Source organism: Bombus pyrosoma, linkage group LG10 (assembly GCF_014825855.1).
Source record: "Bombus pyrosoma isolate SC7728 linkage group LG10, ASM1482585v1, whole genome shotgun sequence".
NCBI classification, from domain to species: domain Eukaryota; kingdom Metazoa; phylum Arthropoda; class Insecta; order Hymenoptera; family Apidae; genus Bombus; species Bombus pyrosoma.
Window position 1 is genome coordinate 14,414,474 of NC_057779.1, and position 16,283 is coordinate 14,430,756.

Here is a 16,283-nt window from a genome sequence, read left to right on the forward strand (position 1 = left end):
ACGATATACAATATGCTAAGAAATAGATAATTTAATATCTTTATCCTTAATTATAAAGCAAACAAAAATAAATATACAATATTATCTAATTACAATGAATATTAATTATATTATATTTAAAGAGAAATTCGTATCTTTTATCAACAAAATTATTTAATACTAAGGCGTTCATATTTGACGTTACGTATACACAACATTATAAGCACTTGCATAAATTATTAATTAATTAAACAGTAAATGTAGATAGATTTTTTAAAACTTGTACCGAAATTTAGTATATTGTGTATTTCTTAGAAAATCATCCGGGAAAATATGATTTCATCATTAATAATTAATAAAAAAAACAATCCTTCTCAGGTCAAAAAGTATTCTGCTTTGAAAAGGTTAAAAGGAATTTTTGAATCAATAGGGAAATAATTCATCCAAAAATTGGAAATTATTTATTCGAACAAAGGAATTGTAAAAAATACAACATTAATTAAATAATATTGGATTATCGCAGCCGCGAACGTTTTGCTTCGCCAGAGAATTGCGATTTGCTACGCTTCTTTTTCGCGGTACAATAAACAATATAGATACATCGTCAATGCGAAACATTCTCGACGTTATATCGGGTGTTACGAAGAAATAAATGGTATTCATATAAATATAAAATACTTAGTTCAAAAAATGTTCCAATCGCGGTTACCTCGTGTGTGGAATGAATTATACACAATATCGAGATTTTAGAAATTTGGAAAGATTTTGCGATATCTTTTCAGAATTTTAAGAGGATTTTCTAAAGCTATCGGCTAGAAAAGCGAAAATTAATTATATTATACAAAAGTTTGTATTTGCGATATCGAAAACTTCGCGAGAGTTTAAATTCCTGTTGGGATACGTTTTCAACTTTAGTTCACAAAGGTTTCAGTTTATGCAAACACGAATTTTACTCCCTTCCACTCAGGTCACAAAGAAAATACATAAACCTGTACTATCTTTTTCAGATAAATATAAAGTATCTTGAATGTGAGTGAAAATGTGTTACATTAAAGTTAAATAGGCAAGAATTGTGTGAATCTCTGTTTACATGTTCTCTTTGCCACTGTATTCTAATTTATGGTATGTTTTTAAAAAATAATAGAAATTTAAGCAGCTATGTTTCATTCCTGTCATATGTAAACTATGAATGTCGGCTGAAGTTATTTATGAAATGTTTTTATATATTATTATGAAAATGATGAAATTACAACTTTTTTACTTACATAAAATACCAAGAGAAGGATGAGAAATATAAGAATGTTTACTAAAATGCTCATAAAAGGATTGAGGATAATTGTGGAATATTTTGGTGAACGTAACTAAAGAAATAAATGTTAAACAAAAATTTACTTAATCTGTCAGAAATATTCTAGAAAGAATTTTGGATATTTTATATATTTTTACGTTTCATATGAATTTTGTATGAGAATTGTCATTGTACTGAATTTATGTGGGAAAACTCATGTTTTTAAAATAATAAATTAGAAATATTTTCTTTTAATATTAACTATAGAAATATAAGAATGTTTACTAAAATGCTCATAAAAGGATCGAGGATAATTGTGGAATATTTTGGAGAACGTAATTAAAGAAATAAATGTTAAACAAAAATTTACTTAATCTGTCAGAAATATTCTAGAAAGAATTTTGGATATTTTATATATTTTTACGTTTCATATGAATTTTGTATGAGAATTGTCATTGTACTGAATTTATGTGGGAAAACTCATGTTTTTAAAATAATAAATTAGAAATATTTTCTTTCAATATTAACTATAGAAATATAAGAATTGTTACTAAAATGCTCATAAAAGGATTGAGGATAATTGTGGAGTATTTTGGTGAACATAACTAAAGAAATAAATGTTAAACAAAAATTTACTTAGTTTGTTATATTTATATTGAATATTTTATATATTTTATATATTTTTATATGGATTTTGTATACTCTTAATGTCGTTATACTGAATTTATGTGGGAAAACTCATGTTTTTAAAATAATAAATTAGAAATATTTTCTTTCAATATTAACTATAGAGATATTTAACATTTAGTATTGGCGACTAGCATGCTAAATACTAAATACTAAAATAGTTCGCATAATACGTATCTACTTTGCAAAAACAATTTAGAAATTCTGATCATAATTATTATACGCATGTTTAAAAACGAATAGTTTCAAACGATAGCTGTACTACGTGTTACATATATAAATATTTTCCAATTTATTATGTCAAATCGAAGTCCTGTTGCTTTTTTATTCGTACAATTTATAAAACGAAAATTTCGTATTATTAGAAATTAAACTGTAAAATAATTAGAAAACACTTATTTCGAGTAATGGGGCATAATCAGAGCTCTCTAGAGAGGCGGGTACACCTGTACGCCGTAAAATCGAAAAGTGCATAGCAGTGGAAATAATCCACGTAAAAATAGTACGAATAAAACGATTTATAGTTCGATGACAGATACAGCAGTCAAGTTTTGCTATATTCGTCGAATAGAGCCATTTATGTCTCAAAATGTCACAAATATTAGTTCTAACATACGTCATATACTGGAGGAACATTTTTATTTATTTCGGTTTCCACAGCCTGTTATTCTTTGGTTTGATACTTTGTATAGAGACAAACCAAAGGGGATTTTTTATAATTATATTTGACAAAATTTCTTTCTTTACGCATACATATATTACACATATATACGATATATTATATAACTAACTGGTTTTCCATAAGATTGTTTAAAATTTCATTTTCTATTTACATTTGGTCCTGTAATTTTGATTTCATCTTCCCCCTCTTCAACATAGCAATTTTTTCAATAATGTTGCATTCTTTGAATCATTTCCCATCGAATGGAATTTTTCTATCGTTAAAAAGCCTTTTAAATTTGACGAAAATATAAAAGATTCTTACCGATATGCATAATTTCTCGTCTCGATATTATACCAAAATTTTGTTCCAAACATTAAAAATCTTTATGTCTGTTGGAGCAAGAACCGGGTTGAGACAGGAAAATTCCAAAACTGATTAACTACTGGGGAAAAAGGAATCAGAAAAACCAAGATCCGTATAGTTGTATATCTATTAATTGAAATACTGTTTTTGGAAATGTCTGTATGAATGTTATGTTACAAAAGCACAACTGCAGACTGTAGTTTGGTCTCCGATGATAACATTATCGTCCTACTTTTACTATTAAAGGAATAATACCTTGATACACTATAATACGTACTATAATACTATACTATAATACATATAAAATTTTCGATAGAAACTTTAATTTGCAGGACATTCCTTCTACTTTGATAACAATGTTTATTGAAAAAATCTCCCCTTTTAACGCTATTATTAATTATTTTAAGATACGAAAAGAGCAAAGCATTTTATCTGAGAATATTTGAAGTCGTTCGAACTTTCATCTTTAAATTTCTTCGTAAATCCATGAAATTATATCTCACGAATATTCCTCAAAGGATAATGAAACACGTAATACGTATCTTTGTGCACAAAGCAAAGCTCTTGATCGCATTTAATCTTTAAGATGGATTTATCATTTCGAGGGCAGACTCAAAGCGTAAATAACATTATCGCTGACATAACTCTTGGTTTATCGAGACACAGATCCATTCACTTGCATGACACTTGCACGTGAGCGAAGCTACACATATCGATGTTTATATTATCCATCGTATATGTTTCAAGCTATTTCGAATCGACGAGATCGTTATTTTGCAATTCTACGACACTTTATCGGTCTACGAGGCAATATACCCTGGCAGACGATTCATCGTATAGTACGATGCGAAAAAACAACCCCAGGACTAGCTATCGAGAAATATAACATAACAGGTTGCTGTCGCGCGATAAACTACCACCTTGGCATTTTAATACGTTTGGACATCTTGCATTTTAAATATATCAGCCTAAATTAAACCTTTTTTCATTACGATAAATTTACAATTTCTTTTGAAACATCACTCAGAAAAAACGACATATTCCCAAGCCCGTTTCAAAGCCTTGCGTTAAATAGAACTCCGCAAAGTTTGTCCATTCATGAATTATTAATTCACTAATTAATTCATTCATTAAATTATTAATTGACAAATTACACGATGTAATAGAAGATCTTGGTGCAAAAATAGGACAAATCTATCTTTAAAACACTTGTACTTTTATTAACCCCTTAACCTACAACTACGGGCATAGCCCGTAGTACTATGATCGGGTCAAACGTAAATATTACAGGCATATCCCGTAGTAGATGATCGGGCCAAACGTAAATATTACGGGCATAGCCCGCAGTAGATGATCGGACCAAAGGTAAATATTACGGGCATAGCCCGTAGTAGATGATCGGGTAAAACGTAAATATTACGGGCATAGCTCGTGGTAGATGATCGGACCAAACGTAAATACTACGGGCATAGCCCGTAGTAGATGATCGGGCCAAATATAAATATTAGCGGCGGCGCCCTCCTAAAGTTATAAATATTTGTGGAATATTTGATAAGTAATTACAACCTGATGCAATAATTGTGGTAGATGCAAGTACTACAAAAAGTTTATTTATACAAAAATCACTAATACAAAATTAATGATCTGCAATGGTGTGATACAATTCGAAACATTCTGGTAGATGTAAGGGAACTTTACGATTGACCCGATCATCGTGCTGCACAAGTCGTGCGCGAGTTTGTTTACGTTTTCGGCCTAATATTCTCGGACGTAAATCGTAGGTTGAGGGGTTAAAGTTTCATGTATTTATAGGCATTGTTCTCTTAAAATTGATCGGTGCAAGAATCACTCTATTCCAACGCACTGATAACAATTTTTGAACTTGTGCAATGTAATCTTTGGAAGAAAGAATTGACTGTGTCCGAGACTTGCCCGGCTTTTGTTCGAAAATACAGCGTTAACGGTGCTGTTAACGTAGCGTTGGTCAACGAGTTTCCAGTAAACCTATTTTCTTAATCGCGTGTCTGTTCTCTTGTCGATTGGAAATTTCTTTGGACGAACAAGAATTTATCGGTCATCGAGAAGTAAATATGTGCCGGCAAGAAATGGCCAAGCGAATATCAGTGGTTTATATAGGAAACTATTTGTGGAGCGCCGAAGAAAGTGAAACAAAGATAAAGATGTAGAAAGGTACAATATTCCATTTGAAATTGTCAGCATCTTCGTGCAGGCAAATGGAAATATGAAAAAAGATTTCCTAGGTACATTTTTCAAAAACGTAACAAGTATCCTTCGTCACATCATTCGTCACGCCAATGTCTTTCTGAATCGAAAATATCAGTGGCATCGTTTAAACAAGTAATATTTCATTCACTTTTATTCAATTTCTCACAACTTAAAAAATCTACGCTTGCTCGATCTTTGCATCTTCGAGATCTTCGATTTATACTCGTCAAGCATCAGAGACAGCATAACTTGTATATGGTCTGTCGAGTATCGAGTTTGTTGAAAATGTACATCGGAAAACCCAAGTTCTCAACCTCTGTCTCCGTTACCCTGAACCGCTGTATCCGGATGCCGAATCACTTTCCTACGAAATATCGTCGATTCCTTGCGACAAATCTTCGCATCTTCCCAACTGTGGTGGGAAGCTGCGACACAACAGTTCCAACGTTCGACAAATTTCGGATTGCAAACTCTCACGACTGCTGAGACGTCGCGATATTGATTTTTCGCCAGCAATCGTATTTGCACTTCGCACGTGCAATTTGCACTTGCACTTTGCGCCAACGTTCCGTAGACATTACAGTCTACTTGTTCGGGGCAGACCTGGAACCGAGGATTTCAGTCCAACTGTCTCCATTTATACCGCGCGATGCCTTGGTTGGCTGATCAAACTGATGGCTCAACTCGCAAGTTCTAACCGGATGTTCAACTCGGAAGGTCCAACTGGGAATCGTTTAATTCGATTGGCAAATCGAATTAAAAAGTCGGGACGATGGTTCTCAGTATAAGCATGATATAAGCAGATATAAATAGAGCTCAGATCGGCTCAGTATAAACGGGGACAGTGGGAAGCTTGGCGAAGCCTTCAGTCTCACGTCTGCCCTGAAGAACCGAAGAAGTAGACCGCAATGTCTACGAAACTTCGACGCAAAGTACAAGCGCAAAGTGCAAACACGATTGCTGCCGAGAAACCAATCTCGTGGCATTCGGTAAACTGTCTTATCGTTTTGATTGATTAGCACGTGGATACTGTCCCATTAAACAGTGTTGAGATTTGGGTCTGTTGCCGGCAATATTGAATTATCGTGTAATGGTCGGGTCATCCGGACGTGTGCTTTCCGCAATCTTCGAGGTAAATTTAATGCACACAGGTTGCTAGCTGAGCTATTTGGATGACTCTCTAGTCGAGCTTTATATTTATTTGCCAAGCGTTCTGTCACCGTTTTCAGTGGTCTTTTGCTGTTTTAATGCCTAGCCTGAATTGTACCAAGTGTTATCGACTGCATTGTTTCTATTTTTTTAATGTGGCTATCAGCTGTTGTTCAATATAGCTCGATGACGTATGTTTGGATGGTTTCACCACAACTTTGTATATTAATAGTCTTTTTCAGGATTTAACTGCGAGTCAGCAGTCAAGTGGCTTCCTATAAACCAATATATATGTGTCCTCTTGCTGTTTTTATTTGCTTTATGTTTCTTTGTATGTGTCTTGTCTGGCTACGTTCCGAGATATGTTTCAAATGTAATACTTGTATTTTGTGGCGATATTGTTGATATTGATAATTTAAAAACCATTTACATTCTAATAGCAGTGAAAAGATTTGTAATAATATATGCCAAAGATGAATAACATCTTTGTACAAGTTTCGTCGCTAAAATATTACGCGATTCAGATGTGAATGGTGAATTGTCCGCTTAATATGTACATAACTACTCGACAATAATTCATGTAGAAGGCCGAGGGGAAGAAACATAATACGAGCTGGAAATGTACAAAGTCAATCCGGTCTGAAGCAAGTTACAAGAAAGCAATTTCATGAAAAATGAACTTAGCAGTACTTCCCTTCGGAGTAAAATAGATAGTTGAATTTAGCTACGAAGATAATACTACGAGAAAATCTATGAGACTGTAGAATGGAACCAAGAGATAAGGAACATGAACTATTCAATGAGTAAATTAACAATATGTCCCAAATAAGTCTTTTGTTTATTATCACAATTATTAAATTGATAATAGTAGTTACTATTAAAATGCTAATAGTTTCTAAAACTATTAATATTAACGATATTAATACAAAAGATAGCTACTAAATTTTAACCTACTGTGATTTAAAGTAATTAAACAAATTACAATTAAATATATTAAATGGAAAATGCCGAGTTTCACATTATAATGGTAATTTATGTTGCAAGTGACTTTTGAATGTAATAAGATTCGTGAGTGATCAGTTTGAGAAACTAGTTAAAAAATTTCGACGTCTTATGTTAAATGAATTTCAGGAAGAAACTGGAGCTATTGTTCATGTGAACAGTTTGTTGTAGTTAAAGAGAATGACGTGTTATCTAATACATGTATAGCGAATGGTTTGGTCATTCCTGAATGGAAAGCTTTGATTTGAAAAATAAAAAAGATTGTAGACGTTTTCTCTGGAAGAAAGAAAGAATTCGTGCTTGTTAGTCGAGGAAAATCTTCAATTTACTGCTTCTAGAAATGTTCAAAAAGTCAGACGTTGCACTTCCAAAAAAAGAAGACGTGCTATAAAGGAAAAGAAATTTTATTTGTGCAGTTCTTTTGCTTTTCACCTTTCATCGTTACTTTCTGTTTATTAATTATCCTTCCCGAGTATCTCAACACTAGTTAACAAATAAAGTACTCGGTGTCATTAACACATTAACTTATTCACATAAGATTATATTTTTATCAACAGAAAAATGAGAAGAATGATTAAATTCTTTGATACTGTTGCGATACTGAGCTTGATGTAAAATTGGAAACTATACTCAATTTTTTACTATTCAAATTCAGTGCTATACATGAAAATAGTAACTATGACTATTGCATCATCTAGGGACAATAGCATACTAGTACAGCAGTAAAGTTTATTATTAAAGAAACATTTTTGGAATTACTATTAAAAGAATCTAATTCTTCTTACAATAATTAATGTAATAGACTGTTACATAATATAATAGAACATACAATATACAATAATATATATTATTATTTATAATCATTAATATATTGTATCATCTAGGGACAATAGTATACTAATACAGTAGCAAAGTTTATTATTAAAGAAACATTTCTGGAATCACTATTAAAGAAACTAATTCTTCATACGACAATTAATATAATAGACTGTTACATAATATAATAGAACATATAATATACAATAGTATATATTATTATTTATAATCATTAATATATTGTATTATCTGGGAACAATAGTATACTAATTCAGTAGCAAAGTTTATTATTAAAGAAATACTTGTGGAATTACTATTGAAGAAACTAATTCCTTGTACGACAATTAATGCAATAGATTATTATATATTATAATATTCTATCTATAATTATTAATATATTGTATCATCTAGGGACAATAGTATACTAATTCAGTAGCAAAGTTTATTATTAAAGAAACACTTGTGGAATTACTATTAAAAGAAACTAATTCTTCATACGACAATTAATGTAATAGACTGTTACATAATATAATAAAACATATAATATATAACAATATAAAATGGTAATATAATAATATAATATACTAAGAAGTGTTTGCCTTCTGCACTCCATTTACTTTTCCTTTAAAGTCGAATAATTTTCTCACCAAAGCCATAATAAAGTTTAACAAATTATGTATATAATATATAGCTATTATATATTGAAAGAATTTCCCCAGAAAAATACAAATAAAGTTTCAAAGAAGCAATTTATCAAACACGTAAAGAGTATATTTGCGTGCCTAATTCCTCATGGCATAAATTTTACTTATTTCCTGCGTTGAAAACTTGGCACAAGCGTTGCCAAGTTTAAAACGATAAGAAGTGGACGAAAATCACTCGAGCTTTTTTAAGAGAAGTCGTATTTTACCTTAGTTTTCCGGTTTCATGGGAATTCCTTTTAAATCAGTCTCATGATGTTTCCTCATCCTTTAAACCGGATCTTCGCTCAGTTTGGCTTGAAACTTAGTTAAGTGGACACGGTGTCAAGCTTTTGTTATTCTTCCATTACGATTCCTTTTTGTAGCTTTTTATGCTGCTGCGAGCTTCCTTTTGTAAACAATTTGGATGCTCTAAGTGTATAATTTCGTGAGAACTTTTAATTTCTTCTTAATCCACTGCAACTTCATTTCAGGGAAGAAACTTTTGCCATGGTGATCTTTCCAATTCAAAATACACAGAAATCCATAAAATTGTGCAAGCTTCAGGTATATCGTTGTCTTATTTACAATTGCTCAGTGTAAATTTTGTTTACATTTTGTCTGCAAATAGTTATTCAACAATTAATTAAATGACTGTTTGTTAAATTCCCACACTGACAATTTTAATCTTCCCATTAATATCAATTTACCAATTAATAAGATTCACTGTTTGTCACATTTATTTCATATTAATTTTCTGACACCGTGTAATTATTAACGAACTTGATATACCTCCATTAGCCATTTTTAAGTAACTTGCAGCACATAATTTTATTCTCTGAATAATCGTTAACATTATTATATTCTCCTATTAATATTGCAAAATATCTTATACCTTGAAACATACGAACCTTGCAAACATATTTCAAACTTTCTTCCTGTAAAGAAAGCTTCGAGTAGAACCTTGGTTCTGTACTCTTAATTAATGTAACTTTCTTCTGCAACAACAATCGCTCCATATTTGATTATATTATTGAGGAAACACCCAGCATATAAGAAATATCAGAATTATATATTTCCCTGATGATGTCAAAATAATACTACTACGATACATAAAAAGGTTTGTTCAAGGTCGATAAATAGCAACGAACAGGAAGAAAGATTCGCAAGCCAAACGATTTGGAAACTGGATATTCCAAATTTCTCGGTCCTTCCCCTTGAAGCTTCCGTATTTTCCTTTCTTCCCTCTTTATTTCGTGCGTTACGCATCGGTGAACCTTCTTCCAGATCTCATTTCAACTTCTGTGTTCCGTCGTCAGACGGGACTATTCGTTGACTGCTTAATATCGGTTTGGCTAAGCGACTGCTGAGTCTTAACGTAGGAAACGCCGGGAAAGTAGACGTGTATTTTGTAAGTTGGTAGAGATTATTGCCGAAACAAGGGAAACACTTTAGCTTGTGAAAGGTGATCGCGGCAGGCAAAACTCGAGCAACTCGTTTCCAACCCTCTCGCTACGTTTAGCGTTAAGATATTACCAAAATATTGGCGGAGATCAATTTATATTATTCGCCATGTGTATTCTGAAATTGGTGATTTTTATGAGTGCAAAGGTTCTCATTATCAATTTGAAAATAAAGGACGACGTCGTTTCTCCCTTTGACAGAGAAAAATTAGAAGAGGAAAATGAAATTTTATATTAAATAATTCTCCTATTCTTTTTAATTTATTGGTAATTAAATATAGGTTTTATTAATGAAAGCATAAGTATGCCCAATTGGCTCTTATTTGTTTAGATCTTTAGGAGGATAGTGGTATGTACAAATAAATTAATTAAAAAATTGGTCTCTTTATATTCGAAGAAACAAACAACAACACTTTCCAATGCATGCCACCTTTAAGCCTTCGTTATTTTTATAGAATTTGAAAATGGATCGATGTTCAGTCATTAATCCATCGATTCCAATTACTTGAATAATCGTAAACGCGATTAAAATGTTTATGTTGAATAATTCATAAATCGTACATTATTCTGCAGACTAGTAGAATTTACACAGAGACAATGTTTTTAATCATTTTTGTCTTTGATACTTATTTCCATTCAGAAAATCTCCAGAAGGAAGCTAATCTCCTTATAGAAAAAGTAACTTGTGAGAGTGGAAATACAGACAAGTAAACGATAAAAGACACGGAAATTGCAAAGAAATTGGTGCAATCGTTTGCGGGCAAAATCGTCCAATTACGTTAAATAATTCGGTAATTTATGTTAAATAATTCGTAAGTTATACATTAAGTCGAGAGACTCGTGGAATTTATACAGAAACGGCTGTTTTTATCATTCCAGTCTTCGATACTTATTCTTCTGCAGGACATCAGAAAACAGCCAATTTTCTTCTGCACCTGGAAGACTGCGCAGAATGCATTCTAATGATCTCCTGCCGCAATAACGAAACAACACTTTTGCTACGCTAATTCTAAATTTACTACGCTAATAACAAAGTATCTAAAATGTTCTATTTACAATTATCCGCTAGAAGGATTTGCCAAACGTACTCGTACGACAAATCGTCAAATTGGAATCCGAGTCAGAAGAGAAACAAAATTTTCTTCGAAGAAGCTAACATAGGAAAATAGTAATACAGTCAAGTCGAGAATCCTCGAAGGACAGGCGAATGGCAAAGAAGTGAGTCCAACGAGACGATGATCCAACGTTCTGGAAATCACGCGGAATGGAAGCAGAAGGCAGTGACATCGGCTCGAAAGAGGCAGTGAAGACTATCAATCCAAATCAAACGAAAACCACTTGTCTTCCCTCAAAGGTAGCCTTCTCGAGGTCCGATTATGTATACAGCGGTGAATGGCAGCGTTCAGAGAGAATAATGCGAGTTTATTCATTCAGTGGAAAGAAAAATGGTGAATATCGACCGGCAGGATTACCAAGGCAAATAGCGTAACACGGATTATACATACATACATAACGAGACTAAGGCTGCGAAGCTCACGGTCTGCGAGTTCGCTCGCCTTGCCCGCCTTTCCTACCTGAATTCCCTACAATCTCAGCCCACAGCACCATCCCGCCAGGTGCTTACGATCTAATCTGATTCGTGCACGCGGACCTGTACACCCGGGTCACCGACCTACCGGCACAATTAGGAGAGCTATAGTAACGCGGCAGACACCTTGACAATCTGTGCTTCACTAGGAAATTCCAATCAATTCCTATCACTTTGTTATTATTATTTTACGTACATTTCACACATGTCGATACGAGACGTCGTTAACAGATTGCGGATTTTTATGCAATTCTCTGCTTTTATGCAGCTACAGAAATGGATCGTACGTAGTAATTCGTTTATTTTTGCTACTGTTTGCATTGTTGCTAGTATTTTTGCTATCTTATTTGCCAGTAGTGACTTGATAATTAGAGAAATACTCCACTTTGGATATTTTATATATTATATGCGTAAATATATATTTTAACAGCTTTAAATTTGTATTTCTCAATGGAATTTAAAAAATTCAAATACAGTTCACGAGGAGGAATTTTGTGAATGCCAAGGACATGGCGGAATAGTAAGAGGAGAGCCTACTAAATATCGACATAATATTAAGCTTACTATTTTTACCATTTTCATGCGGATATAATACGTGTGTTTCATTTTTGCGAGACTGTACTTTCCGTTACTTCTTACTTCTTTTATTTCTTCCGTCAAATTTTCTAACATTGTATTTTATATCTCTCTTGCTTCATCTTCCTTAACGTGTCAACAAAATTCGTAGAGCTAACGTTTCTCCTATTAGGTTGTCCGAAAAGTTTCTTTCGTCTTATCAGGAAATAATAGACGCACAGTGTATTTTGTTTTATATTATTTTGTCGAATTACGTACGATCCATTTTATTCTGTTGAGATAAACAACGCGACATTTCACAGACTTGGTTTCCCCTTTTGTATGAAGGTGCACTGTTCTAAAAAGCACGTTTGCGAGGGAAAGACACTTTCCTAATATAATATGTTATATGTATTTATCTAAGCTTTTGTGACTGACTATCATTTTTAACAAATGTTTAATTCACCTACGTCTCAACGACGTGATTTAATTCATCTACGAAGAGTTCCCCATTCTAGAATCGAATAGTGTGACATACGTTGTATCTTTCTCTGTTCCTTAAACATTTTTTTTTGTTTTTTTCTTTTTTTTTTTAGTAAATATCCAGTTCAATTTTTACAGGTACATAGATAACGCTGTTTATACGTCTAACCATTTTGACGTTAATATCCAAAACTAGGAAAAACAAATATTTGGAGGCAACCGGATGAATGTTAACGTCGTTAATCAACAGCTTTCCCAGTTGACACACATTGTGCCCGTTTCACGCTGTGTAAAAACCAAGCCATAGACGTTTAGCATCTGTGAATCTTCCATAACAAGAGTAAAATGTAGGTCGCTCGATAATTCCGCTTGATCGGACGAAGCTATTTCAATGTGGAATTCATTAGCTCGATTTATCTCGATCTGCAGCTTCTGTCAACGCTATTTCCGGCAGGTTACTTCCTCTTCGCTCAGTGATGCACGTTCTGTTCTTCATACGCAAATAGAAAGTCGAGAGTTACTTAATGCTATAAAAATGAAATTTTACGTATCAATATAATTTTCAATAAATTTGATACACAGTCGATTTTATGCAGAATAATCATCTTATTACAGACGATACGAATTATTATATTTAGATGCTTCAAACATTTAAGTGCTACGCAAATTTATAACGAGTCGTGTATACCATCAAATTGACAATTTTTCCATCAGCTGACCGTTTTACATGTTTTTTATATAGTTTCATCGTGCAAAACAATTGAGAAGTAAATGTTACTTTTTCAAAAATTACGTAAGTAGATACAAAAAAGAAAAAGGAAAATAGATTAGGGACGTCTGGGTGCAATGATGAAGCTTAAAATGAAATTATTTACAGCTGCTGTTGATCTAGTAATAAATAATAATTTTGTAAATTACATTTAACAAGATGTCTGCCACAACTTTTTCAATTAGATGTAAAATTACATTTCTTACATATTGTTTTAATTATTAAATATAATAATAATAGGAGATGTAGCTAGTAATAATTGGTAAATATAGTAAATTAGAATGCTCAGGTAAACCCGCTCGATTTTTGAAACCACTTGGCTTGCAGTAAAAAACGAGCAGAGACATAAATAATTCGATAAAAAAGGCTTACGTGTACTCACATGATTCAAACTCTTGAACTCTTTTTAGGTTTGCTTGTAAGGACGCTTAAAAACTTCTCGGGAAATCTACAAAACGAAGGAAAAGAGAGATTAAAATTTTCACTTATGGCAAAATGATTTCATGCGTTTAGTCATTTAAAGTAATTGTTGTAAATTCATTCTCTCGATAACAATCCTAAAAGTATCTGTTCTATCTTTACATATTTTCTTTTCTCACTCACACGTGCCATTTGGACATTTTTAAACATTCCACTCGTGCGATGCATGTATCGTAAAAATAACTAAAGAAAAATTCATATTTATTATATTTTATTTTCAAGAGTAGTTTACATGTGTAGCAACTAAAAACTTGTTCGTGCATAGGTCGTACATAGTGCTACGACACAAATTGGAATAAAATTTGATTCAGAAAGAAATGCGCGGATGTCGTTTAAATTTCTTTGCTGAACACGGTAAGCGTAATTATTTCATGAATAGTCTAGAAAATTTAGTTTTCACGAAATGTAATTGCTTAAACGTAGATCCATTACCTTAGCAGTTTTTAATTAAACTTAAAATAAGAATTATTAAAACGCATATAATTTCATAAAAATATTTTTAATTCCTCAGGAAATATACCTCAAATAGCTAGTTCAAGTTTAGTTATTTAAAAAAAATATATATAAAAGACTTAATTCTCGCGACACATAATTCGATATCCATCACTTGCGACCCTTAAAAAATTCCAGTTCTTAATTGAACTTAAAATGTGACTTATTAAAGCGCAGGTAATTTCATAAAAATATATCGAGTTTCTCAAGAAATGCACTTCAACCTAAATATTTCAAGAAAAATATAAACAATTTATCTCTCGCGGAACATAATTGAAAGTCCAATGAGTGCTTTTTCTAAGAAATTTCAGTTCTTAATTGACTTCAACACAAGGATTATTAGAACATGTTTAATTTCATAAAAATATATCGAGTTTCCCAAGAAATGCACTTCAACCTAAATATTTCAAGAAAATTATAAACAAATTAACTATCGCGGAACATAATTGGAAGTCCAATGTCTGCTTTCTTTAAAAAATTTCAGTTCTTAATTGACTTTAACACAAGGATTATTAGAACACATTTAATTTCATAAAAATATATCGAGTTTCCCAAGAAATGTACTTCAACCTGAATATTCATACCTGAAAAAGTATAAACAATTTATCTGTCGCGTCCATTGTGTGCCTTTTCTGCGGTTCTTAATTGACTTTAAAGTAAGAATTATTCAAACGTACTTAGTCTCATAAAAATGTTTTAAAATTTTCTCGAGAAATGTACTTCAATTGTCAGTTATTTATCGTCAGCTAGAAAAATATGAAATCCCTGTCGAAGTAGGTCGTTGCTTTTGAAAAGCGGACAGCATTCTCTTACTCTGTTGAAAGGATAGTCCGCTCGAAACTTTCGCTGTGCCGCACCTTACTAGGAATTTTTGTTCCGTTTCTTCGACTTTTCGGCCTTCTTCCTCTTCCTACATGACTTTTCGTATTTCGTTTCGGAATTCTTGTCATTTTTATCACCGAAACTTCTTCGCTCCTATCTATAGTTTTTCTTTTACCGCGTCGTCCTGTTTTACTCGAACGCACGACAAACAACACCATTGGAAATCATTTGAAAATTTCCATTTCAGTGTGTCGAATTTTTGTAAAATTAATCGACATAATTGAACTCCTCGTCGGATTAGACATTTCATTTATTTTGAAAAATCCCCTTCGAAGATATGTAATCGAACGAGCACATCAATTATTCTGAATATTATCGCTGTGCGAAGAATAAGATCTTTGAAAGTAATTTAAAAATATTTTAATAAAAAGAATTGTATCTTATATTAACACGAAAAGTGTGTATTGTTTGCTGATAAATGGCATGAAAGGAGAAATTCCGATATTGATACGTTTTAGCACATCTTTGCTTTCCACATCTTATCTGTTTCTCGATGATATTCTAAGCACAGTATAATCTCGAATAATCGAACGATCGATTAAGGGAAAACCGATTAATGGTAATTCGAGGATGGCCTTTTGCAAGAAGATTGGAAAACGAGAATAAGAACTGAAAACAACGATTTAAAAATTTTCATTGCTGTTTAATATCGATTTTAATATCGATAATTACGGAGCAGTACAAAATAATGATCTTTCCTCGTACGAAAACATAATT

General features: G+C 32.3%; 1 protein-coding gene across 11 annotated transcripts in view; it reads left to right on the top strand.

Annotated features, from left to right (window-relative positions):
- Positions 1–16,283, top strand: part of LOC122571989 (acetylcholine receptor subunit alpha-like) — a 398,975-nt gene that overhangs the window by 249,346 nt on the left and 133,346 nt on the right. Inside the window, exons 1-2 of one of the 11 annotated variants that reach the window (XM_043736425.1) lie at positions 6,098–6,339; positions 9,349–9,421. The exons of 9 other annotated variants lie outside the window; for them this stretch is intronic. In XM_043736425.1, the coding sequence (XP_043592360.1) occupies positions 9,365–9,421 (57 nt within the window). In that variant the 5' untranslated portion in view covers positions 6,098–6,339; positions 9,349–9,364. Of the gene's footprint in view, positions 1–6,097; positions 6,340–9,348; positions 9,422–16,283 lie in introns of those variants that run through there. One more of the 11 variants, XM_043736427.1, reaches the window with a different exon arrangement.